At 35.5% G+C, this 27,454-nt stretch overlaps 1 protein-coding gene across 3 annotated transcripts; it reads right to left on the bottom strand.

Annotated features, from left to right (window-relative positions):
- Nucleotides 1–5,626: 5,626 nt before the first annotated feature.
- On the bottom strand, nucleotides 5,627–19,131 carry NUDT12 (nudix hydrolase 12). Of its 3 annotated transcripts, none has more exons than XM_017869147.1 (7): nucleotides 18,696–19,131; nucleotides 16,272–16,483; nucleotides 15,118–15,707; nucleotides 12,198–12,365; nucleotides 11,469–11,582; nucleotides 8,976–9,175; nucleotides 5,627–7,724 (listed from the first exon to the last, which is right to left on the bottom strand). In XM_017869147.1, exons 2-7 carry the CDS (start codon nucleotides 16,475–16,477, stop codon nucleotides 7,614–7,616), a joined length of 1,389 nt encoding a protein of 462 aa, XP_017724636.1. In that variant the 5' UTR covers nucleotides 16,478–16,483; nucleotides 18,696–19,131; the 3' UTR covers nucleotides 5,627–7,613. The 3 variants fall into 3 exon arrangements, with proteins under 3 accessions (XP_017724636.1, XP_017724638.1, XP_017724635.1); XM_017869149.1 differs by having other exon boundaries at nucleotides 16,272–16,479; nucleotides 18,910–19,131; XM_017869146.1 differs by having other exon boundaries at nucleotides 18,910–19,130.
- Between the last annotated feature and the right edge of the window lie 8,323 nt (nucleotides 19,132–27,454).

Here is a 27,454-nt window from a genome sequence, read left to right as displayed (position 1 = left end):
TATAATTAAAAGGTCAGTTGCTAGCAACTAAGGGAATAATATCTTAAAACAATATAGATAATGGTTTATTTTTCAATTTATTTTCCAAACCTATCATTTAGGAATACTTATTTAACATCATTTTAATCTGACATTAGATAAACGAGCTAAAATTTAAACTATCTGAGAGGAAAAGGAGATTTAAAATATCTAATATTTAAATTCTGAGCACGGGGACGGTAAAAGAGCTGGCTGAATTCTTACTGGTGAAAGGAGGCTTTTATAGCAAGTGTAAGTTACCATAAAAATCATAGTAAGAGTAAAAAAATCTTGCTTTCCAAATGGACAACTTGTTTGAAATAACCAGATGTAAAGATTAAGTAACAGCAAGACTGTAAATAGGCTATTTTGCAGTTTGATTTGGGATTATTTACAAAAAGATATTGGCCAGAATATTTTGCCTATGAAATTGTTCTACATCACAGAGTAATTGCAATTGTAATAGAAAAAATTTCAATGTCCTAAATGTCTTCTTTCATGAAATCAGATCAAAATGTTTTAAGTAATATAAAAACAATTAAATATAAACATTTATTTAAGCAAAATTAAGTATAAAATTAATGAAGACAAAATTCTAGTAACTTAACCAGATGAAAAAATCATTTTGGTGATTAGTAAATTTAATGCTGCAATGGAAACAAAGCAGAATATAGGAATTCAAAACAAGGTCTACTGCTTTGAAATGAAACTGACCCTTCCTGCATTCAGAATGAATTTCAATTATGTTTAGAAGCCTAGCTTGTCAGTTGCATTTTCCTTGCTTTCCAAATGCACAATTTACTTGAAATAACCAAATTAGGATATGGATGGTGCTTATTGGAATGTGCACATGATGTCTTTCTTAGCATAAATAAAAGAGGCCCAAACATACTGATTATTTAGAATTTTCTTTGGATGTATCCATCCTCTCAATTTGGTAACAAAGTAAGTTACAAACAGCTGTTGGATATTTTGTGACTGGAAAGAAATGTTATTAAATTGTCTTCATATATAACATTCAAATAATATTTCCTTTGCTATTATCCTTTGCCAAGGAACTAATTTAGAACAGCAAGGATTAAAATAGAGAATATGGCATTCAAAAAGGAAGAAAAAAGCATGTATAATCTCACCTGGGTAAAGCCTTCATAAATTGCTCAGTTCTGAAGGAGACATGGATAAAATGCAGTATGTATTTTCGACAAGCAAGAAGCTGAAGATTTGAGTACCTTTTCTTGCTCTACTTTGGATTTATCTGGGTTCTCTAAATCCAAACTCTGATTAGCATATTTAATCTTATGCAGCATCAGGCATGATCACCCATCCTTTAACGATTCTATTATCTGTTTTAACCATTCCTAACAGTCTGTTTATATTCAAATATACTTTTAGTAAACATTGCAGTGTGTGCTTTTGTGGCTTCAGAATTTTGATAGTGGTATTTATTAAACACACCTATGATGTTCACATGGTGCAGATGAAATAGAGGCAAGCCAAACAGAAACAAAAACTTAAATGATCTAGTTCAGCTATTTACACGGGTTGGGCTAAATATTAGGTAATTCACTTACCTTTGTGTAGTAGACAGGGCAGAAGCAGTATGGCATATAGTATGGTAGAGGTAATAGGCTTTGATTCAGAAGACTTAAATTTCAGTCAGTTTCCATATCCTATGTTTACCTTGAGAAACTGACTTGACTTCTCTCAGATTCAGTGCGCTCATTTGTAAAACTGGGATAAGTATTATAGTACCTGATATAGAAGTTTTTAATCTCATGAGATACGTAAATGAAAATATAGTTTAGAAGTAGTTTAGAATATTAAATGAAAAATTATTTCTACTTATATTAGTAACATATGGAATTAGCCATAATTACTCAGGTGGTCCTTAATGAATGTTAATGCATAATGAAATTTAGAAGGCTTGTCTATGGCTCTGCAAGAACATAAATCATGGTATAATAAGAGGTTGAAGGAAAGGAAAATGATGAAAGTTGAAAGAGAAGAGGTAACTTGCCATGCTAGGAAATTAGACTTTTCCTTTGTCCAAGGACAGTGAGGGGCATTATTTTGAAGGGTTTTAAGTAAAAGCAAAGACTAGATGAGATTGTTTCTTAGCAAGATCTCCTTGGCTGCAGTGTGAAGAATCGATTGGGAATGAAACTGGAAAGTAGGGAGACCAGTGTTAAGGGGCTGATGCAGAAACCAGATGAATGATCTGAAGTAGGATGGTGGCAGAGGGAGAGAGAGAAGAGGGAGAGAGAGAAGAGGGAGAGGGAAAGATAGGGAGATATCGAGATTCAAGAAGTATTAAGAGATTAAAAAGACAGGATTTAAGAGATTGGTTGAGAAGTAGAGTGGGGTAAGGGATAAAGCAGACAAATTAAAACAGTGCCCAAACTTCCATGTTAGGCAATATTATAATAACACAGGAATACCGAAGCAGGAAGATGCTTGGGGAAAAAAGATAATTTAATTTTAGACATGCAGTATTTGGGAGGTTCTGGGACATCCAAGCAGGTGTGTTGGACAGTTGGAGAGATAAATATGGGATCCAAAGAATGTCCTGCAGAAATGTGTAGAGTAGAAGATTCAACCTGAAAAATACGTAAAATTTAGGAGACTAAAGAAGGAAACTGAGCCTGGAAGTGCTTTTGTCAATGCAGAGTTATTAGGAAACATCTTTAGGATAGCTCTGGTAAGAAAGGAAAGGATCTGGAGTAAAGTATTTGGGCTTAAGCTTTGGCTCTACTATTTATTAACAACATGACTTTGAGAAGTTACCCCATTTTAGCCAACTGTAAAATGGGGATAATACTACTAATATTCATTTTATGAGGTTAAGGATAAAATAATTGTCAACCTTCTATATATAGTCATGTGTAAAAATTACTAGTGTTATGAGAATACACTAAACAGTTTTGCTTCCTTAAAACTTATAGAGATCTGTAATTCTTAGAAATATATTGTAAACAACAGGTAAAAAATAACTTTTATAATGTCCAGAAATCTAAATTTGCAAAAAATTACAATTTATTAGTACTGATGTTAGATATACTGAACAAGGAGAATGTACATACTGTTTTCACTGTATAAAACAAAGCTCTTTATATGATAAATTTACCATTATAATAGAATGAAAAATGTGTTTATTTTTCATGAGAATGTAGGAAGTGGCTGGGAACTAAAAAAAAAAAGATTGGTATGGCAAGCCTAGTAATTTGTAGAAAAATATGGTATTTTTTAGAAATAATAATTAGACATTTCTACAGCCATGAAAACTTGGAGGTCCACACAGATACATGCATATTTTCTCCTGTTACCCCAGAACACACAGAGTTCCCAGTGGCTTCCCACCTGTGGATACACTCCCATGGAAGCCCTCAGTATGATATAGAGGGGGGATGATGGCCCAAGCACCTGAGGTTTGAATTTGCACACATCTTTCAGCATCTTTTCTTTGGAGTTCCAAATTCTCCAAACTGCTTGGTACTATTCAAATTTGTTCCATAAACACAAGTAAACCTAACAAAAAAGCAAAATAACTCTTAGCAGTAAAGCTGTTGGATAAGTGGCAGTTTAAATCATTTTTACCCCCACTGATAGAGATGACTTCAGCTCACTGCTATCTGAGAGTAGTAATAAATATTTATAAAGTACTGAGATGTTCGGAACATCACACTGCTCCAACAGAGAATTTCAGGCTAGAGTGAAATGGGCAGGATAAAAAGTAAACAAAAATAAACTTCAGACTAGATCACTTGTCCACTTACTCTGTTTTAAAATAAACAAGAGTACCATTTTCAATTTCTACTGCTGGGTGGAACTTCCACATTACTAAAAATAAAACTGCCTCACAAGTGGTTAGAATGTTCTTAATCCTCCACAGGTGAGGCAAATAATTTGGTATCGTTCCCATGAGCCCAGGAATGGAAAGTCAGGGCATTTTTTCACTCTTTATGCTGAGTTTGTCTCTTATCAGGCTTCTAGTTAGAAAGAAAAATGTTTCCATTAGGAGAAAGTTTCCCCCCGCCCCAACTTAAAATCTGTTTAAAATTTTACAGCAGACCCACTATTCTGGAGAGTTATCACTATACCAGGAGTTGCAAAAAGGAGGAATATCTATTGTCTAGTGCTATGGCTTTGACTCCTTAGCAAGAAAAAAAAAGTCTTGAAGAAATAAAGTTAAAAGTGTCACTTCCACCAATGAATACAACTGTATATAGATATCCTTCAGTAAAAATAGAATGAGTAATTTGCCTCTTGGCCCAATTAACATGTCCAAACATTCATCCCATAGTTGAAAATTCATTTTTTTTTTTTTGTCAAACAAGAATTCAGGCTGCTGATTACCTGTTTTCCCTATGCCATCCTTATTATTTAAATGACCTTTCTTTTGACCATTTCTAGTTTTGGGCAAAAAAATTGAATTACTTGAAAACCTATCATATATAATAAACTTCACTCCCTCTTTCAGAAATTCTTTTGAATTCTATTCTGATTGTCCTGGAAGGATGGTAGGTTTTTAGTATTTAGTTTATGTTCACAAGTGATTCCTCCAGTCAGTGACTCATTTTGAAGGTGCAGGTACTTGGCAACATTATTACCCTTGCCCCAAAATACAGCCTGTCTCTCATCTGCTCCTGTGGGGTTAAAGCTCTCAAGCATCTGCCCCCACTTACCAAGCACCCTCCCTGCACAGAATATCAAACTTTCCTGCCTTTTCCAACCTCTTGACAGCTACTCTTGCTTTGCCTCAGGACCTAGATCTTAAATATCTGAAGACAGAAACTCCTACTTTTGCACATTGGATTTATTTTGTCCTACACATTTTTTTTTTTTTCTGATAGAGAAAACAGCCTGTTTTAACCTCAACAAATACACACATTTCACTCAATACCTACCACCCATCTTTCTCTCCCTCCCTCCCTCTCTCTCTCCCAGAACCTAACAACTGGGTCTCAGCCCTAATAAAATTTGCATTTTGAAAATTTTACTCTAAATAATTAATGGATTTGTTTTATAGAACATCTTCACTTAATATTTTATTGTATCCACGTTAGCAACACAGTTCCAGGACCAGCCATCTATTGTTATGTGGGATTTAATTTATTTCATTTATTAACAAACTTATTCTTCCTCCTTCCATCTCATGGTTTCTCCCTTTGTTATTCTATTATTTTCTGTCTTCAGCCAAATCCCTAACCAGGTCTTTAAAAGAATTTCTCATTTTTCCAACTAAATGAAAGATGTTGCCTTCTAACTCTTCATGTTCCATCAACATGTGAAAATGTCAAAATCCAACAATTAGCAATATTAGACAAGTAATAAAAATAATACCAGATATATTGCTTTAAACCTGAAGAGCAAAAACTATTGACTTCATATATGTATGTATATGTAAGTCTGTTTGTATTTGACCCCAAACTATATTTTAAGATTCAAATGAAAGTTTTAAGTCTCCCAAACACAGACACTTTTAAAAAGGCTTCTGCATTTTTTGTACACATCATCAATTCGAAACAGGTTAAGAACTGAAATCAGGCTTTTCTCATTTTTCAAGAGACTTGTCAAAACATGTTAAACATACACACACAAAACAAAATCAATTTTAAAACTTTAATGTATTACGACATTCATTTCCAGTAGAATACATTCATGGCACTACCACGTCTACTATTCTTTTGAATTGGCCATTCCTTCTATTTACATAGCTTTTCACCTCTCAGAGGTTGGCAATTTAAAGTTGTTATTAAAACAATAATTTACTTAGATGTTGATTTTTCCCCAAGTAAGGATTAAATATCTAAAACAAAACGTATAACCACAGTTGTTGATATTTTATATTCTACTTTCCTATCTTAACATTATGACAACCTGGAATTTTACGGTGTAATCTTAGAATCTGTAAGTATTAAAAGTACATTTGGAGTAAAACTGAATTTCAAGACGCTCTATTTCATAATAATCAAGGTACATTATTTTCCATATACTTATGTAGCTAGAATTTTATTATGTATCTAAATGTCCTGTGTCAGTTGTAATTTGGTTTAAATTCTTGATACCAATAAGCCTTCATCAATTCCTAAGAAAATCACTGCTCATTAGTAAAATGAAGTTTTATCTGACAAAGTTATCTATTATTTAAGTTAAATAAACGTTAAGTATCTAAAATTTTAATTAACAATATTTTGTAAGTTAAATTGATTCTTATCATTCCTTCTTTTAATTCTCTCTATATATATTTTTAGTAATAGCTTCTAGTTCCTATTACAGGGAGAATCGTCCTCTGCATTATATAGTACAGACTGCTGTAATTAATTAGTTATCTAACTTTCACTAATTAGGTAAATTCACCTTTCACAATTTCGTTTTTCTTATCTATAAAATAAGGAAAGTTAATTTCATATATTATCCTTAAGGTCTCTTCCAGCTCTAGCATTCATTAGTAAAGATCCAAATTATACAAATTTTGATATTCATAAACTATAATAGCTATTAAATCAATTTCAAAATAGCCTGATAAAATGTGACTTTCTATGTTGCAAAATTGTGAACTACTATGTTTTGCTTTCTCTAGAATCTTACTGATTCAGCTCTAAAATATACTTATTTTATCAAGGCTTCTTAGAATATGCTGAAATAAGGTTAAAGCCAAGATATATTTGAGCATAATGAATATTATTGGTAATGATTATACGATTTTTTGCTAACGCAGATACATCACTCATCACAAAATGAAATAAAGCCGATGTTTTCAATTAAATATGTAAATCTGCCTGGGACTTATTTAATATCCAACCTTTCAGGAGAATTCAAGTTTAATTTCAGTGCAAAAGCAGAGAATCTTGATTTGTCTTAATAACAGCTTTAGGTATAAGTGACATATAAGTAGATGTGTTAATTAATTTTAGGTTTAAAAGAGAGGTCCTAGATATAATAGTATGCTTTTCTCCTTCCATGAGGGTGTGGTATTGAAATCTCTATTAGAGTTAATTATTAAATTCGAAAATTCTTAACACTGGTCAAATTAGACAAGTGGCCACACTATAACACCTCCACAGCTAGAACAATGGAACCCCCAGGAAAGAGCAAGTGGAACTACAATGGGGAGATGAGCAAAAACCAGATACTGACAACTTAAAGATAAGGACTAAAAAATCAATACGAGCTAATACAAGCTAAAAATTCATTAAAATTTTTTGTTTCATTTCTCAAACAAATCAAGAAGTTTCTTCATCATCAATTTAATGCTTACAAGAGGCACTGAAATTTATGCACATTTCTAGAACATACTTCTTTCCAACATGATGTCTCTTATTAGAAAAATGGTTTTCTGAGATAAAACTGTGAAGAACAACGAAGAAAGAAAAAGTTCAGAGAAGGCTGACCCAGATTTAACATAATCTGAGGCAATATTGTAATTTGTAAAAATATGAATTTGTGATTAAGACAGAAGAACATTTTGAAAATATTTCCAAAACCCAACATGATATTCTGTGTTGTGACACTCGCAAGAGTACTGAATAATCTCTAATATCACTTAAGGAATAAGTGTTATTAGAAATTATTAAATAATACTCAAAGCTTAGTTCTTAGAGATTGGGATTTATTCTAATCCAGTGTTTGATTAATTGATGTGCAATAGCTCGGCTTGGTGGCACAAAGAATGCCTGCTGCTTCCCTTTGGTCAGAACATCCAGGACCTAAAACACACCATAATAGAATGCATTAGGATTTCAAAGCTGTCATATTTAAATACTATTCCCATGCTTACATAATTCAATTAAAATGTGATGAGTTTTACAAGGAATAACAGTAGAAAGTGACAACATCCATATTTATAGGCAAAGTTTTTTTTTTTTTTTTTTTTTTGAAACAAGGTCTTGCATTCTGCCACCCAGACTGGAGTTGCAGTGGTACAATCATGGCTCACTGCAGCTTTGACCTCCTGGGCTCAGGTGATCCTCCTGCCTCAGCCTCCCAAGTAGCTGGTACCATAGATGCACACCACCACACCCGGCTAACTTTTTAAAAATTACCTGTAGAGACAGGGTCTCCCTATGTTGCCCAGGCTAGTCTCAAACTCCTGGGTTCAATCAAGCTTCCTGCCTTGGCCTCCCAAAGTGCTGAGATTACAGGTACAAGTCACCACGCACAGCCTCAACATGCAAAATTTAGTACAGCATTTTTAACTCCTTCACTGAGTTAGTGATTCAATTTTTAAAATGTTCCAGAAAGACACATTCCCTTATGAAAATGACATCATGAAAAAGCAAAATGTATGCTCCACACTTAATTTCTAAGTGAAGCACTTTTGAAACAGATTCTTTTTTATAAAATTCATAAGCAATAATCTAACTTCCATCTTTTTGGATTAAGCATAGAATAAAATTAATTTTATGCAGGCAAAGTCAGAAAGAATTTCAGGTCAGATGAGTAACCTATCTTTCAATATATTATTTAGGAATGGCATTTTAAAAAGTTATTTTAAGTGTATGTTTATTATACAGTTATGTCATTCTTGGCCTTAAGTACATTTTAAGATGAATAAAAACTTTCTGAAAATTTTAAGCACTTACTGATGGTTTTTGAGAGCTACTTGTTTTAATGTTATAAACTAAAATATAAAAGGTTTGAGAAAATTCCTGTTTCTCATCTATGAATTAATGTTTAAGCCCACTGATAGGTACTATTAATGTGTAGGAATGGAATCTAAAATTCAAAATGGTACAGAATCATCTCTACTAGAAAAATCTCACAGAATAAGTTAATATAGATCACATTAGTGAAACATACTCCTCCGGTATGGAATTACTAATTACCATGTAATCCATGCATAACGAGAGGGCCAAAGCCATCATTCAACTTGCTGAAAATATGCATCCTTGTTCTGTGCCCAAACCAATACAGTCAGGGAACAATCAATAGAAGAAGGAAATTAAATTGAACTTTACCTGTTCTCTAGTAAACCAGCGGGCATCCTCTATTTCATTCTTGTCAACTTTAATTTCTGTAGACACTGCCACAGCTAAGCAACCAATCATTAAGGAGGAAGGCATTGGCCATGGTTGACAAGAGACATACTGAACATGGCCAACTTTGACTCCACTTTCCTCTTCTACTTCTCTTCTAACAGCATCTTCTATTGTCTCTCCTAATGAAATGGAGCAAAAGAACAAGTTGCTGATGAACATGCCCTGGACACTTTGTGTCCTGAATCGTTCAAACATCTGGAAATCACTTTGGACAGAAACCCAATTCAAATAATCAGAAAGCAAAAGCCTGAAACTAGACTGTAATTGAAGAAAACATAAATTTTTAAAGTACATGACCAAATATAGAATATGAAAATGCCAACAATAAACTTTTCATTTTTTAAAGGTCCAAATTTGTCAGTTACATTTTAAAAATAATGATATCATCTAAAAATATCCAACACCTAATATTGGTTAAACACTATGCAAACACTTTATATCTGATCTCATTTATATATTGTCCACTAAATAGATATAAATTACATGATTTTTACAAATAGCTCTTGTCAAACTAAAATTTTCCAACTCTTTTTATTATCAGTGTCAAACAATTATTGCAGGTAACTCTTTTCAGGTATCATTAAAAGATTAAAAACTACATAAGAATGAAACTTAATAGCTTTGCTTCTAAGATAGTTGTTTTCGCTCTAGATGACTGCTGACGCTACCAATGATAAAATAAAGTGAGCCTATTAAGAATGTAGCTTTATATTTCTAATTTGTTGGGATTTAAGAATTAGAATAGGTGAAATCATTTCTAAGTAAAATCATTTCTAAGTAAAATCTGGAAGTTTAGAAATATTTTGCTAAATATTGCTGTATTAAGCAAAATATATTTTAAATATAGCTTTCTATTTCAAATAAATTTCCTACACGAAAATTAACAACTTATAATAATCAAAAGAACACATATAGTAAAAATATAATTATAGACTAGCATATTTGCAAAACTATAACAAAAGATTTGCATATGCTACATATTTAAGAATTAAAATGAATAAAAAAGGATAAACAATGAAAACAAAATTAGGCAAAAGACAAACATCTAAAATTCAGAGAAATGAAAACTGAATGCCTAATACACATTTGAAAAAAGATGTTCCATCGGCAAGAAAATGAAAATGAAAACGAGATACGATTTCATTCACCCCTCAGAATGACAAATTTAAAAGTCTGAAACTCCTAACTTGGTGAAGATGTGGAATAATGGAACATTTCATGTTCTGCTGGAGGAAGTATAAATTGGCAGAAACACTTCAGAGACAACTTGGCAATATACAGAAAAGGGTAAGATGCTCATATCACATAAGCTGGTGGTGCTACTCTATGTATACAATCTAGATAACTCTTACAAGTGTGCACAAGTATAAAAATATTAATTGCAGTGTTGTTTGTAATAAGAACTTTAAATCTCCAATCAGCAGAAGGGATAAATAATGGAATATTCATGAATGGATTACTACCCAGCAGTTAAGACAATGACAATGACCTAGAACTACTAAAGACAGTATAGTGATTTGGAGCAAGAACTCAGAAGCCAACATGCCCAGGTTTAAACCCCTTCCCTATCACTTATTCACTGTTTGATCTTGAGCAAATTATTTCGTCCCTATGTCTTAGTGCCCCATCTGCAAAATCACTGTAATAGTGTATTTTATAAGGTTGTATGAAGATCATACAAAAAATATACAAAAAACACAGCCTGATACTGTTTTATATATATGATATGATCCTTCTCCAGAACATAGCCTGATACTGTATGTTTACTATTATCTAGTAATGCAAATATTAGAAACTGAAATTGAGATAAAACATTTATTACTTAGATATATTCACTCCACAAACATTTACTGACCTACTACATGTGCTAATAGGCATGTGCTATGAGGGTTTCATACATAGCAGTGGATAAAATAAAGTCTCTGTGCTAATGAAACTTATATTCTTGAGACAGCAGATAATAAATTAATAAGTACATACATAGTATATTAGGTGATGATGAGTGCCCTAGGGAAAAATCAGGCAGGATGATAGGGATTGTGAATGCAGGGTATGGGGGCTAACTAATGTATCTGGGGCAATCAAGTAAGGCCTCTTTGAAAAGGTGACAGTTGAGTCTAGTACAGAAGGAAATAAGGTGGAACCTAGATACCTGGGTCAAGAGCCACATATCAAAGAGCAAATACTGAATTTTTAACAAAGCAGATCCAATTATTAGGAAAAGCAATTTATGTAATTCTCATATAAAACATGAGAATTACATGTTTAAACTATTATTAAAATTGTATCATGTTTAAAATACTTTAAAATAACCCAGTTTTATAACATAATTTATCAGAGATTATTAAATGTTATCTAAACTTTGTATTTTGAAATTATAAGTTAAATAGAAATTATTAAGAAAAGGCTTACCAGGCTCAATAAATCCAGCAAGGCAAGTAAACATGCCTGGGGGAAATCTTTTCTGCCTGCCTAAAAGACATCTGGTCCCATCTGGATGAACAACTTGCATGATTACTACTGGATCTGTTAAAAAAAAACGAATTTAGATTCATGTGCAAACACTGTCTGATAGGATAATATAAAGGTGTATCTCCTATAGGGATAGAACTCTTGTCTGGTTGTAAGAGATTGCTTCTTTCTGCCCTAATGTAGCTGATAACAGAGTATCTCAGCGAAATTGTACAGAATAGCGTCAGTAAGCTAGCAGAAGACCTTCTTCCCCCAATCTTAATAGCAACATTTATTCTGTACTTATGGATGTTAGGTGTATTGTTATTTTAATGAGAAAAACTTTGAGTAGGTAATACATGGAAATAAGGAAAATTCAAATTTTACCACTGTAAATCATTTCCCTCTCCCATCCTCACCCTTAAGAAAATGTTTTTAAAAGCTAATGTGGTTCTATGATTAGATTTAAGTCGTTAAATAAAATTTAAATAACAGTTCATCTCTCTAGAAGTTACTAATTCAGCAAATTCTTCTCACTATATCATGACTAAGAACTAGGAATTAAATGGTTAATGGTTAGACATGTTTTCCATAAAAAGGAAAACATTTTAGCTCCTCACAAATTTTCTCTTTCCAGAATATCTTATTCCCCAAGATCCAGGTGGCTGAGATATAAAATAAAGGGCTTACCAACTCTTGGGTATGATGTATTATGAACACCACTGAGACTAGGACAGTCTTCTTTTAAACATACTCTCTTATATCCACCTTCTTCAATTTTAGTTCCATTTCCACAGGTTGGGCAAAACTTATATCGACTGTGCCAGGCAAGAACAGATCTTGCTTGAGCTACGACTCCTTCAAAAAAAAAAAAAAATTAATTAATTCTGTGACAAATTAAAATCAATATATAAGTAAAATGTTCTCAAGTTACAATAAGAATAGCTATGTGATCAGGTATTTTAGTATTTCTATTTTATAATGTGTATTTTCTTTTAAAGTAAAAGGTTTAATTTTCTGGATGACAAAAATTAGATTCAAGTTTATTTTGAATAAAATATAACTCATATAAGATAGAAGTACTAACACCTATCTTACATCATACATTAGATCAGGCTTTTACTGTAGGTGATTTTAAAAGTTGGGGTATTCATGATTCTAGTGTAGAGTAAGTTTACAAACAGTGATTTTACAATAGTGATTTTAATAAAAATATACCACAAAAGCAGTTCTTGAGATTTGTACTCTAAAGGAAATACTACTAGGAAACTGTAGGAGGCTATCACCACTCTCTTGGTGACTGTGCCATTGATGGTCGATGCTGTGTGGAACACAACCTGCTTTCAACTGGAGACTGCATGTACACAGTATAAAACATACTACATTTACTATGTTCATGGTTAACTTTGTTTACCAAAAAATGCCTAATAGGATAAATCTTAAAATATACACACTTTAGCTATAGGTTTCACTCTGGTAGTTCAAAAAAGAATTAATACGACCTGGCCAGAAATATTACAGTTGAGGCAATAACACTAGAAATGCTGTATTTTAAATGCTTGACAAAGTCACCTCCCTAAAATACATTATTTGGTCTACAGATTTTTGAAATGAACAAAATAATAATTAAAATTCTAACATCGTTTAAACTGGGAAAAATAAACATAAAACAGTTGTAATGAACAGACAACGTTACATTTTTGCCTGCTACATAACCTTATAATACATAACATGCTAGGGTATTTACATTATTTCAGAATCATCAAAAAAAGAAAAGCTAACATTTATTGAGTACTTACAATGTTCCAAGCATCATGCAAGGAATATTATATAGATTATCCAATGTTTAGAGCAACCCTAAAGAAGATAGGTACTATTATTATTTTCTGTAGGAGTAAACTGAGTCACAGAAAAGTTAAGTCTGTGTAAAGTTATAGAGCGAGTTAAAAGGCCTCAGTTTTCCTACAAAGGAAAAAAGCAAGCAACTAGCTCATTTATCATATCTTTTTTATCTTAAAGTGATATATACATGTCTAAAGAAAGTAAATTTTCTTTAAAAAGCTTGATGATTTCTGCACAGGTGTGGAGAATAAAACATACCACATCAGACTTTGAGACGGGGATATTTAAGCAGTCTCTGGCAGGACCTCTATCACCTAAGGGAATGTGGTCACTGACAAGGTCCTAACTAACTTCCTATTAACTCATCAATCTACCATAATCTGGCTTCTGTTCCTTTCACTCCACTGACATTTCTCTTGTCAAGTTCATCAATAGCTTTATATTACCAAAGACAAAGATTCTTAAAAAAAAAAACAAAAAACCCACAAAACTTTGCCTTCATCTTACTCAAGTTCATAACAGCATTCAATACATTTGACCACTCCATCCTGGAAATACTCTGCTGTCTTGGTTTCCCTGAGGCCTCTTGGTCTCTTCCTACCTCATGGCCACACAGTTTCCAACTCCTTTGATGGCTCTCCTGCTTGCAGCTTACCTTTAAATTTAGCGGGATTCAGGTCTTACTCTGAGAGTTTTTCTTGCTTCCTCTCAGCTCTCCAAGTAATCTCAGTAGTTTTTTGGGATTTAAGTATCTTTGTGTTGATGACTGCCATATGGGTATTTCCAGTTCAGACATCTGATTCTAATGTCCATTTCTAAAACTTAGTATGCCCAAAAGTAAACTCTTGATTTATTTACTCCAAGTCTGTCCTGCTTTCCTTGCTCTACCCATCATATTATTGAGAAATGGTATCACTATATACCAAATTATTAAAGTCTCTAGCCTAGCAGTCATTCTTAATCTTTTCCTTCATTATTATATATCCCATATCCAATTCAATAGCAAAGACCATTGATTTTATCTCCAAAATTTATCTTGCATATACCCTCTTTCCTCCATTTCTACTATCAGTACCTTAATTCATGCCATATTACCACCATCTCTCACTTATAAGGGTCTCAACCTACAGATCAAGCCCTATCCATTCTACCTCGAGAATATCTCAAATTCTCCCTTTGTCTCCATCTCCACTGCCTCCATTCTAACTCAAGCCATTGCAATCTCTTACTTGGGCAACTGTAATACTCAATTACCTCTTAACAAGACTCCCAACTTTCACAGTTACTTACATGTGTGTAATTTATGCTCTATGATGCAGCCAGTGTGCAGTGCAATTTTTTTTTTTTTTTTTTTAAATACTTTAAATACAGGTTAGGTTACATTTAAATGACTTTAGAATCAAACCCTAATTTCTTACCATGCCATAAAAAGCCCCAGCAACAGAATACAAAACAAATCAAAACAGTCAAGGTCTTTGCCATCATGTTCTGTGTGTAGCAGGAACTCAAGAATAATTCACTGAAGAATCAAATGAGATCATCATGCACCAGTGTTAATTCTCAGGAAATCAGTCTGGGCTGATTATAACTACTAACTGCCCAGGAGAGTAGTCTCCTAGGGTGAGAACTTTAGGAGGTTTCTGATGAAGACAGTCTAATTTCACTGCTTATTGGAAAAAGAGTGCCCCTGGAAAGTGCAAATACATATAATTCCAACTCAATTCTAAAAACCAGATTTTACCAACGAAAAGCAGCATTCATTTCTTACCAGCTTCTTTTTCTTTCAATTGCAGAAGGGCTGGCATAGGAGGATGAAGAAAGTAACAATTTTCATGTCTTTGCTTGAATTCTTCAGCAGCAATAGGATCTATACCTAGAGCAAACCAGGCAACCAATCCATCTTCCTCCTCTCTCGGGACTTCACCAGCATAATTAAGTAGCTTGTCTTTCATTTCAAGTTCCACTCCAAGAAAAATCAAGGTGATCTTCTCAGGCTGGGCCAAATAATCCTTTATATCTTTGTAGTTCAGCTGACAAAGCCTAACTTCTGGTTGTTGGAAACTTTCTTTATTGCCACCTAGAGTAACCAAGGGATTTAAATCTGAGAAAAGAATAAAAACTGTGGCTGGATGGCTTTCTTTAGCTAGTAGCCAGTCAGAATTATTTCTCTTTTCACTTTTCCGGTCCAGTAGTGTTTTGCTAAAATAATTTTCACATTCTTCCACTTCATTCGTTAGGAACCAAGGCTTCTTCCCACCTTTAGCAGTAGCTAGTAAATTAGCTATATGCTTATAACCCCAAAATACAGCAATATCCAGTGCAGTCTGCCTTGATTTATTGACAATTGATCTGTCACACCTACAGATGGAAGAAAAAATGCGGAGAAAAAGTAAAATAGGAAGTAAACACTTTCTCCTGTATTTGTTTCAATAAAATATTTCCAGATGCACATTAAAGTCCTTCTTTTTAATGATTATATAGATTTTTTTCTTGTGTTACACAGTTTACTATTGGGAAGGTTAGAAGAACAATAATCATAAATGACAAAAAGACAGTGAATACTTACACTCTCTGGATAATTACTCACAAAATAAAACAGCATTAAATTTTATGTACTATAAAGAGATACCAAAATTCTACAAGTCCTTCATAGTCATAGTGAGATTTGCATTTTCTATTTGGGAGAAAAATTTATTATTAGACTCCTCATAAATTTGCTTTGCTATAAAGTAATAATTTCTCAATGAAAAGGTTACAAAGTTTTAAGTTAGAAAATTGTGCTACATGTTTACATAAATTAGCCAATGAGTTATTTAGTAGTTCAACAATATAAATATGGAAACAAGTAAAATTTAAAAGTAAATATGTAACAAACAAATTAAACCACAAACCCTTTCAGGTAGTAGAGCCTAAAATGTTTACCCTTTCTCAAGCAGAAATTGGACAATCTCTGGGTGCCCATTTCTTGCTGCATACATTAAAGCAGTCCAGCCATTTTCAGAAGTTTCATTGAGGAGAGATGGAGAATGACTGAGTATTCCTGTTAACTTGGCAATATCTCCTTCAGCAGCTGAACAGTGAAACTGGGTAACTATTTCTTGCTTTGGACTTCTTTTTGCAGAAGACATTTCTTCCTTAAAAGAAGGAAAATAGGGGGAAAAAGCTTATTTGCAACTGCTATTTTGTCAATGAATGATATTGTTAGAATAATAGCAATGGTTTCCAAGGCTATATACCTTTCAAAAGGCAATCATTAAACAGCATACATTTCAATTTCAAAATGTTATCAGTTTAGAATTACAAATACAATGAAATTAATATGCCCATGGCAGTTACACAAAATAATGTATAAAGAGCTTTGATAGTACAGATGAGGGGGCCATATCCTTGGGAGGGGGAACCAGGTAACATATTACATAAGGATGAGGTATTTAGGGTAGACCAGAGGGGACTTCATGATGAGGTGGGGACATGACAGGGAGAACAGTAAAACAGATGGAAGTAAAGGCAGAGACTTTCTAAGTTTCACATGAAGTTTATTGTTTGACCTTGCACAATTAATTCTGTAATCCATCTAGGATCTATTTTTGTTCATGGCGTGAGGTAGGGGTCAGGATACTTTTTTACCCAATGCATAATCCATATGACTCAGCATTATTCTTGACATTTCCATCTTTGTTGTACTGTACTGAGACAAATATTGTCACAAATCAGATGACCATATATTTTTGGTTCTATTATTGGACAGTTCTGTTGGTCACTTTGTTGTCCTTGAATCAGAGCAGCTTTTAAAACTCATTATTTGCTTTGTCACTCTTTTCAGTGGTGGAAAAACCCGCGAAATAACAGCCTCATACGTCCTAAACATTGCCTAATCACGGACTGCAGATGGTAGAGCACAAACTGAGCTTTTTTTTTTTTTTTTTCTTTTTGGGGGAGAGGGATGGTGAAAATGGTTAATGATTCAATTGTGAATTTCTCAAAGTATTTTGTAAGGTATAATTTTCTTTCTATGAAATGCTATTAAGAAAAGATTGGGATTCTAACTACATTTCTATTATTCTAAGCAATAAGATTTTAAACTGAAAAGACAGAAATGTTATAGCCCATAGTTTTTGATAGCTGTTGTCTCCTGGGTTCTGAAAAAGCAATCTGGCTGATGAATTGCATAGCAGGAATAGTATGAACAAAATTTAGGGAAAACAAGGAGTAAAGATTAATTTTCTTATTTTGGAGCTGTTCACCATTCCTATGAGTCGTTCTGCTACTTATAAATAGGTTAAAACAGCTCACTGTCATGGAAACACTTGGATAAAACCTAATAGTGGAAATCTGTTTAGAAATTAAATTACCAGAAGTAATATCTACATAAGAGAATAATTGAGTTACTCTAGAATTTACTTCGCTATTCCTTTCATATTGAAATTTCTAAATACTTTAAAAATATTATGCATAACAAAAGCTTTAACTTTTCAGGACTTTATTTTGAAGCACTGCTGTACAGCTCCTGTACTGATCTCCCTTCAAATCGTCTTTCTCTTATTTTCCAAAAATCCATATTATAGTTTTTTCAGCTAGGTTTAGTTTGAATAATATTTCACTGTCTCATGTTCCGCGGTCACAGTCACTCCCTCACATTCTCACAGGCTGCGCTAGGTGACTGCAAAATTGTCCTTCAAAAGTACAGCGTCATTCACTACCTCCAGGGCAATGCTTATGCATATGCTATTCTGTGGAGATAGGAAATAGAAAGTGGAAAGTGTACACTTTTCCCTCTCGCTTTCTCCGCAGAAAAGCCATCTAGAGACAGTGCCATTATTCATTCCAGAGAAGCACACAAAGTCTAACACCCAATTCAAAAGTCTAACACCTGTTTGATTTACTTTTTCAATTCTCATCGGCAGGTTATAGAAGGTAAGGATTTGAAGGCAGAATAAAGCGCTGCCCTTGTTTTCCAAGAAGTTCAAGGACTATTCCGAGAAATCATTTAAAAGAATATTAGATTGAAAGGGACATAAAGTTTTACCAAACCAACATCCACTTTTACTGACGTGTAACCCAGGGCCCATGACTTGCGCATGCTCTCGTAGACCGAGTAGGATAGGAATGGACTTCAAATATCGCTGTCACTGAAGTCACTGACCATCAATTAACGAATTTCATCCACTCCCTGGGCACTCAAGACCAAGTAAGCGCCACCTGTGCATGGTCTCTGAAAATGGTAACACGCCTTGAGATATTTTACTTTCTTGCCACTACCGTTAGGTTCCTTCTTTCGAGGTGAAATCACTCCCTAAGTAGCGCTTCCTTTTCCCCATCTCAGCTAGGGCAGGAAACTCTACTAACCTCAGAACCACCTGCGCCTCCTCCGCCCTGTCCCGGGAGCCCCTGCAAACGCGTCTGTGGTTCCTGCGCCCGCGCCCACCAACCCACTACGAGGCTGCGCCACACTACCCAGCAGGGCCACTCAGGGCAGCGCGGGAACCAAAGAGCTCAGGGAACTGGTCACCGCCCCCAGAGGGGACACTGAGACGACTAACTCGCCGCTGCTTCTACTAACCCAAAGGTGACCACAGTAGAGGCGACCAGGATGCAGTCGAAGGATTGGGATATCCCACTCGCTTTTCCTGGTGCCGGATGCAGCGTTCTCGACTTCCTGTGGCGATCCGGGGTCTTCCCGTGGCTTTGTGGGAGTTGTAGTTTGAAGCCCACAGGTTGTGCGCAACGGGAGAAGGGGGCGGAGATTGCAGGGGGAGGTGTTTGGGAGCCCGCGCGGGAGAGATTGAGGTCTAAAGGATTGGCGCTGAATGAAGGTCTGAAAATTCTCCTGAGACTATGATGTATAGATAGAACGCGGTGCAGGCGATCGGAAAACCATAGGCCTGAGGAAGCAATTATAAATTTACCAGCGTCTGGCACCCAGCTCCCAGCCCTCTCTCCAATACAGTCCGGTGCAATTGAGTGCTCAAAGCATTCTTTTCTGTTAAATAATCTTGGAATATTGAGTATACCAAGTCACTCTTAAACGAGATATTTGGCCTCTGTAACACCTTAATCGATCACCCCGTGTGAAAACTGGTATCATATACTGACGCGTAACTCATTCATAGTCCTTTAAAAAGTATGTATCAAACGCCCACAACACCTTCTTGGATTGTGAGGTTTAAATAGCATAATACATCCAAAGCTCTTAGGATGTTGTGAAGTGCAGAGCGGGCAACCACAACAAAATTATTGTCATTATTAATTCAGTTCCTGTGCTTTTATGCTCCAAAACCTACAGAAGTTATGAGTCCGAGATTACAAAACTAGGTGTTGGCGGTCTTCTAACTTCCAGACTGGGCTTTTTCCTTTGCTAAACTCTCTACTTGGTTATCAGCAACAGCTACAGGGGTCTCTTACAATTTATCATTGTTTCCCACCCAGATTTTACCCTTGGAAGCTCCTCACCGTGAAGCTGTATGCACCAGTTGACATTGATCATGATGGCTGGTGCTTCTAATGCCCTGTGCTGCTTTTCCTTTCTTTCTTTCTTTTTTTTTTGGGGGGTGGGGGACGGGGTCTCGCTCTGTCACCCAGGCTGGAGTGTAGTGATGCGATCTTGGCTCACTGCAACCTCCGCTTCCCGGGGATTCAAGTGATTCTCCTGCCTCAGCCTCCCAAGTAGCTGGGATTACAGGCCTGCACCACCAGGCCCAGCTAATTTTTGTATTTTTATTAGAGACAGCGTTTTGCCACGTTGGCCACGCTGGTCTCAAACTTCTGACCTCAAGGGATCCATCCACTTCGATCTCCCAAAGTGCTGGGATTACAGGCGTGAGCTACCCGTCTGCCCTGTGCTGCTTTATGTGACTAGTTGTCTTCAATCTTTAATAATTTCAGTGACTAGACTGGTGGTCCGAAAGGATTAGTCACTTCACTCGGAGTACCCAATCTTTGCATTCAAACACATGTTAGGTTAGTATAGTGAACCTTCATGTATTAATGATCCAGAGTCGACAATTATTAATATATAGTTCTCCCAGTTCTTAGGATTGTTTTAAAGTAAATTCCAGGCCCCATATTGTTTTGATGACAAATATTTAATAATAAACTTTTTGGAAATATGAATTATATCTAAAATACAAGGGCTTTGAAAACAACACAACTTCAATATCCCTAGTATTACAAATTTAACAATAATTCTGTAATAACATAAAAGAAACATTCGATGTCAAATTTACTTAGTTGCCTCAGAAGTTTTTTGTTTTCTAGTTGATTCATCTAAACAAAGTCTCCACATCACATTTGATTTTTAAAAATCTGTGGACTCCCCCCTCTTCCCCTTTTTTTCTGGCAGTTTATTTGCTGAAGAGTAATGATCATTTGTTCTGTAGTATTTTCCACATTCTGAATGTTGCATATTATATTCCTGTGGCGTGTCCTTTCCCCCTGTATTTCTTGCAAACTGGTAGTTACTAGAATTACTCAGATTAAAGTTTGATTTTTTTTCACAAAAGACTTCTTAGGTGTTATAGTTTGTATTGAATTACTCAAGAGGCTTACAATTTCTGGTTGTCTGTCTTTTTTCAATGTTATACTTGATCATTGGGTTCAGATGTCAACCTGATAACATTTATGATAGATAATATAAATATTATAAAATATAAAATATGATACATACATTTATGATAAATATATGACATTGATATATAATTCTGATAAATNAAACTGGTAGTTACTAGAATTACTCAGATTAAAGTTTGATTTTTTTTCACAAAAGACTTCTTAGGTGTTATAGTTTGTATTGAATTACTCAAGAGGCTTACAATTTCTGGTTGTCTGTCTTTTTTCAATGTTATACTTGATCATTGGGTTCAGATGTCAACCTGATAACATTTATGATAGATAATATAAATATTATAAAAATATAAAATATGATACATACATTTATGATAAATATATGACATTGATATATAATTATGATAAATATATTATTAAATACTAAATTTCTGATAAATATATTTATTATAAATATAAAGTTTTCCATCAACTTTTCAGCTAAGTTTTAGCAGTCATTCATGATTATTGCCTACATCCATCATTTTGTTATGAGTTGCAAATAGTGATATTCTAATTTGATATTCACTCTACATTTACTAACAAATTATTTTAAAATAAAGAACTTCATCTAATTAAATATGCAGTTTATACAGAAAGATAGGATAAATGTGTGATTTTCACCATTATTTCCTAATCTTCAGAATAGTTAGTTCCCTAATATCCTTCAGGTTTTTAAGTATACAAACATGCCTTGTTTTATTGCACTTTGCTTTACTGCACTTCACAGATAGTGCATTTTTTACAAATTGGAGGTTTATGACAACCTTATGGCAAGCAAGTCTATAGGTGTCACTCTTCCAACAACGTGTTCATTTTGTGTGTCTATCACATTTTGTAATTCTTGCAATATTTCACACTTCTTCATTATTATATCTGTTATGGTGATCTGTGATCAGTAATCTTTGATGTTCCTATTGTAATTGGGTTGCCACAAACTGCACCCATACAAGTTGGCAAACTTAATACATGTTGTGTGTGTTCTCACTGCTCCATCCACTGGCTATTCTTGTCTCTCTCCCTCTCCTCAGGCCTCCCTATTCCCTGAGACACAACAATATTGAAACTAGGCCAATTAGTAACCCTGCAGTGGCCCCTAAGTGTTCAAGTGAAAGGAAGACTCACACATCTCTCACACACTTTAAATCAAAAGCTGGAAATTATTAAGCTTAGTGAGAAAGGCATATCAAAAGATAAGACAGGCCAAAAGCAAAGCCCCTTGCACCAAAGAGTCAGCCAAGTTGTGAAGGCAAAGGAAAAGTTCTTGAAGGAAATTAAAAGTACTACTCCAGTGAACACATGAATGGTAAGAAGGTGAAACAGCTTTATTGCTGACATGGAGAAGGTTTTAGTGGTCTGGGTGGAAGATTAAACCAGGCATAATATCTCCTTAAGCCAAAGCTTCACCCAAAGCAAAGTCCTAACTCTCTTCAGTTCTATGAAGGTCAAGAGAGGTGAGAAAACTGCAGAAGAAAAGTTGGCATCTAACAGAAGTTGGTTCATGAGGTTTAAGGAAAAAAGCCTTCTTCATAACATTAAAGTGCAAGTTGAAACAGCAAGTGGTGATGGAGACACTGCAGCAAGTTATCCAGAAGATCTAGCTAAGAGAATTGACGAAGACAGCTAAACTAAACAGCAGGCTTTGTAGAAAAAACAGCCTTCTGTTGGAAGAAGATGCCACCCAGGACTTTCATATCAAGAGGCAACAAATCAATGCCTGGCTTCAAAACTTCAAAAGACAAGCAGACTCACTTATTAGGGATTAATGCAACTGGTGACTTGAAGTTGAAGCCAATACTCATTTACAATTTTAAAAATCCTAGGGCCCTTAAGAATTATGCTAAATCTACCCTGCCTGTGTGCTCTAAATGGAACAAAAAAGCCTGAATGACAGCACATCTGTTTACAGAATGGTTTACTGAATAAGCCTACCATGGACCCCTACTGCTCAGAAGAAAAGATTCCTTTTGGGGCCAGGCGTGATGGCTCACGCCTGTAATCCCAGCACTTTGGGAGACTGAGGTGGGCGGATCACAAGGTCAGGAGATCGAGACCATCCTGGCTAACATGGTGAAACCCCGTCTCTATTAAAAAAAACTACAAAAAATTCACCGGGCGTGGTGGCGGGCACCTGTCGTCCCAGCTACTCGGGAGGCTGAGGCAGGAGAATGGCACGAACCCGGGAGGCGGAGCTTGCAGTGAGCCGAGATTGCACCACTGCACTCCAACCTGGGCAACAGAGTGAAACTCCATCTCAAAAAAAAAATAGAAAAGAAAAGATTCCTTTCAAAATATTACTGTTAATTGACAATATACCTGGTAACTGTCACTCAAGAGCTCTGGGGAGATGTACAAGGAAATTAATGTTGTTTTCATACTTGCTGGCACAACATTCTGCAGCCCACAGATCAAGGAGTACTTTTTACTTTCAAGTCTTGTTATTAAAGAAATACATTTTGTAAGACAATGGCTGTCATATGTAGGGATTCCTCTGGTGGATCTGGGCAAAGCAAATTGAAAACCTTGTGGAAATGATTCACCATTCCAGACATCATTACGAACATTTGTGATTCGGGCTATGTGCCATGGCTCACACCTGTGATCCCAGCACTTTGGGAGGCTGAGGTGGGTGGATCACCTAAGGTCAGGAGTTTAAGACCAGACTGGCCAATATGGTGAAACCCCACCTCTACTAAAATTACAAAAACTAGTCAGGCGTGATGGCGGATGCCTGTAATCCCAACTATTAGGGAGGCTGAGGCAGGAGAATCACTTGAACCTGGAGGTGGGAGTTGCAGTGAGCTGAGATTGTGCCATTGCACTCCAGCCTAGGCAACAAGAGCAAAACTCTGTCTCAAAAGAAAAAAAAAAAAAAAAAAAAATTGTGATTTGTGGAGGAGATCAAGCTATCAACATGAACAGGAGTTTGGAAGACATTGGTTCCAACCCTAATGGATGACTTTGAGTGTTTCAAGACTTCGGTGGAAGAAGTAATGGCAGATGCAGTGATAGTAGCAAGGTAATCCAGATTAGAAGTGGAGCCTGAAGATGTGTCTGAATTGCTGCAATCTCATGATAAAATTTGAACGCATAAGGAGTTGCTTCTTATGGATGAGCAAATAAAGTGGTTTCTTGAGATAGAACCTACTCCTGGTGAAGATGCTGTGAACATTATGGAAATGACAACAAAGGATTTGGAATATTACATCAATTCAGTTGATGAAGTAGTGGCAGGGTTTGAGAAAATGGACCGCAATTTTGAAGATGTTCTACTGTGGGTAAAATACTATCAAGCAGCATCACATACTATAGAGACACTTTCTGTAGAAAGAAGAGTCAATGATGTGGCAAACTTTATTGTGTTTTATTTTAAGAAATTGCCACAGCCACCCCAGCCTTCAGCAGATAAGTCAGCAGCCACCAACATTGAGGCCAGACCCTCTACCAGCAAAAAGATCATGACTTACTGAAGGCTCTGATGATGATTCGTATTTTTTAACAATAAAGTATTTTTAATTGTTATGTACATTTTATTTAGACATAATGGTATTCCACACAATAGACTACAGAATAGTATCAACATAACTTTTCTATGCACTGGGAAACCAAAAAAATCTTATGGACATCACTTGACTATGATATTTGCTTTATCGTGGTGATCTGGAACCAAACCCGAACAGGTTGGGTGTGGTGGCTCACACCTGTAATCCCAGCACTTTGGGAGGCCAAGGTGGGTGGATCACGAGGTCAAGAGATCGAGACCTTCCTGGCCAACATGGTGAAACCCTGTCTCTACGAAAAACACAAAACTTAGCTGGAGGCTGGGGCAGTAGAATCTCTTGAACCCAAGAGGCGGAGGTTGCAGTGAACAAAGATTGCACCACTGCGCTCCAGCCTGGCGACAGAGTGAAACTCTGTCTCAGGCAGGGGAAGAAAGAGATATGCCGGTATTTATGAACACATGGATGTTAACATTTTTAATGTATTTCAGGTCATTTAAGGCATTATTATTTTTAAATACTTATATATTTATTACTTTGATCCTTGAATTGTTTCTTACTTGACCAGTAGGAACCCCCTCAAGTGGGCTTCTGAGTTTTTTGGACCAGACCCCTGCAGTGTTTGATAGCTTACTTCCTTTCTGGTATGACAAAATGTTTTAGGCTAATCTTGTAAATATTTTCCTCCAGACTTGGAGTCAGCCATTTCTCCAAAGAGCCTTGGTTCCTTCTAGTGAGAAATGATATTTAGATATGACAGTCTTTATACTTGTGGTGCTCATTGCTGATGGGTTACTGAGTATCTCTCTGGATGTAATTTTCTCCCAGGGAAATTGAACAGTTACAGATCTTTTCTGATAAAATTTCACATTCAAAGGACAATATGGTCTAATATCCATAGATGTTAATGAAATAAAATAATGTTTTCATTTTATTACATTTCCATTTAGAAGCTTAAGGCTCCTGAATGTGTACAAGAAAGAATTAAAACTCTAGCTTTGGATATTCTCCTTAATATGGACCCAACATATTTTTAGCAATATTTTTCCCCAGAATTTCCTATATAAAACCTTTCTGATCCAGACAAATTGGCCTATACATTGCACTGACCTGGGATATCTCTTGCCCTTTCCTACCTCACTGCTTGTGCTCATGCCACTTTTCCTACCTTTAATGCTTTCCTTTTTCCAAATCTTACCCACTTCTTAAAGCCCAAGTCAAGTATCTCTTAACTGGATCTTCATTACTGTCCATAGACTTATAGATTTCCCACTATTATCTCCTTGCTCTTACCACTTCATTGTATGCTGGCCCTTCTTCCAAATGCCAGCATCTACATTTCTTAGCCTGAGGGTTTTTTCTTTTCACAAAAGAACTTTGCCCTCCAGCTCAGCAGATCAGCAAAGCCAAATAATACCTCTGGGAGCATGACAGAAATTGATATATAAATACCTCAGCCTTTGTCACCCTCTTACTCAGAGGCATGTTCTACACAAGCTGCCAGCTTTCCCCAAGGGGATCAAGTTCTCCTTATCTAGCGTGAACACTTGATTAAGGACCAACTCTCTTTATTGGCTGCCTTTCCTTCCCTGTTTCCCTGCCATTCCTCACTTCTCCACTTCTCTACCATTTTTTTCTTCCTAGATAACAGATTTCATATGAATCCTTGTCCCAGGATCTGCTTCTTGGAAAACCTAAACTAAAACAAGGATATTTTCCCTCCTTTCCATTCATATCCTCGATTATGTGGTGATTTGCCTCCCCTGCATAGCTTGGTTAATCATTAACCCAATGGGTTAAGTAAATAGATCCATATTATCAGTTATTCTAGAACACACAGTCTGTTGTCTTTATCAGAACAGTGTTGTTACAAATCAGTGCATGAAATTTTGATTGTCCTTTAGATGAATAATTTGGAGTTCAAATTTTAAACTCCTTTTTTTTTCTTGCCTATAGCGTCATTTTACAAAATGGCTTGTCCTTCACTATTACTAGCCCTCTAAGACCACTACTTGGACCTCTTGTTATTTAGTTTTAGCTGCTTTGGAAAGTTACTTGGTTTCTTTTTTGATTGCCCTGCAAACGAACACATAGATTATTAAGGCAGAAGTATGTTAAATGTATTCTTCAAATTTAGTAAAATCTAGTCATTTTTCTCTCAACCAGTAGAAACTTGATGTTACAGGCAACATATAAATATAAGTTTAGGTAATTTTACTTGGTAATTAACCTTATGCTGTCTGGAGATACGTCTTATTCTTGCCACACATTGCTTTTTATTTTTTGTATTAATACTTCATGCATTTTTGCCTTTTTCTCTAATAGCTTGTAGTTTCTTTAAACATAAAGAGTCTGATTTTTTTTTAAAAAATATTCTCCAGTAATAGCTGCATTTCTCTCATTAGCTAAGGCACTTAGCAAAAGTTGATAGATGGCAATAATGAGATATATCGAGAACTGTGCTTTATATTTAGAGGTGAATTCAATAAAAGTGAGGATCTCTTCAGTTCTACATAAGGGCCTTGATATTAGATAGTTTCATATGTGACTAAAGATAGAAGAGTTTCTAATTTATGTACACTATGTATATATTCTGCATTTTTTTTTTTTTTTGAGGCAGAATCTCACTCTGTCTCCCAGGCTGGAGTACAGCGGAACTATCTCAGTTCACTGCAATCTCTGCCTCCCAAGTTCAAGCGATTCTTCTGCCTCAGCCTCCTGAGAAGCTGGGACTATAGGCATGTGCCACTGTGCCCAGCTAATTTTTATATTTTTAGTAGAGATGGGGGTTCACCATGTTGACCAGGCCGGTGTTGAACTCCTGGCCTCAAGCGATCCACCCACCTTGGGCTACCAAAATGCTAGGATTACAGGTATGAGCCACCACACCTGGCCTCTATTCTGCATTCTTAAAAACACCAAGTTTGCTCTGGACTTAGTGCCTTTGTGATAGCTGTTTCCTCTTTTTTGCAATACCCTTTTCCTAGATGTGCTAATTACAGATTC

The sequence above is a fragment of the Rhinopithecus bieti genome, unplaced genomic scaffold (assembly GCF_001698545.2).
Source record: "Rhinopithecus bieti isolate Rb0 unplaced genomic scaffold, ASM169854v2 scaffold_4104, whole genome shotgun sequence".
NCBI classification, from domain to species: Eukaryota; Metazoa; Chordata; class Mammalia; order Primates; family Cercopithecidae; genus Rhinopithecus; species Rhinopithecus bieti.
This window is presented reverse-complemented; position numbering and strand designations above follow the sequence as displayed.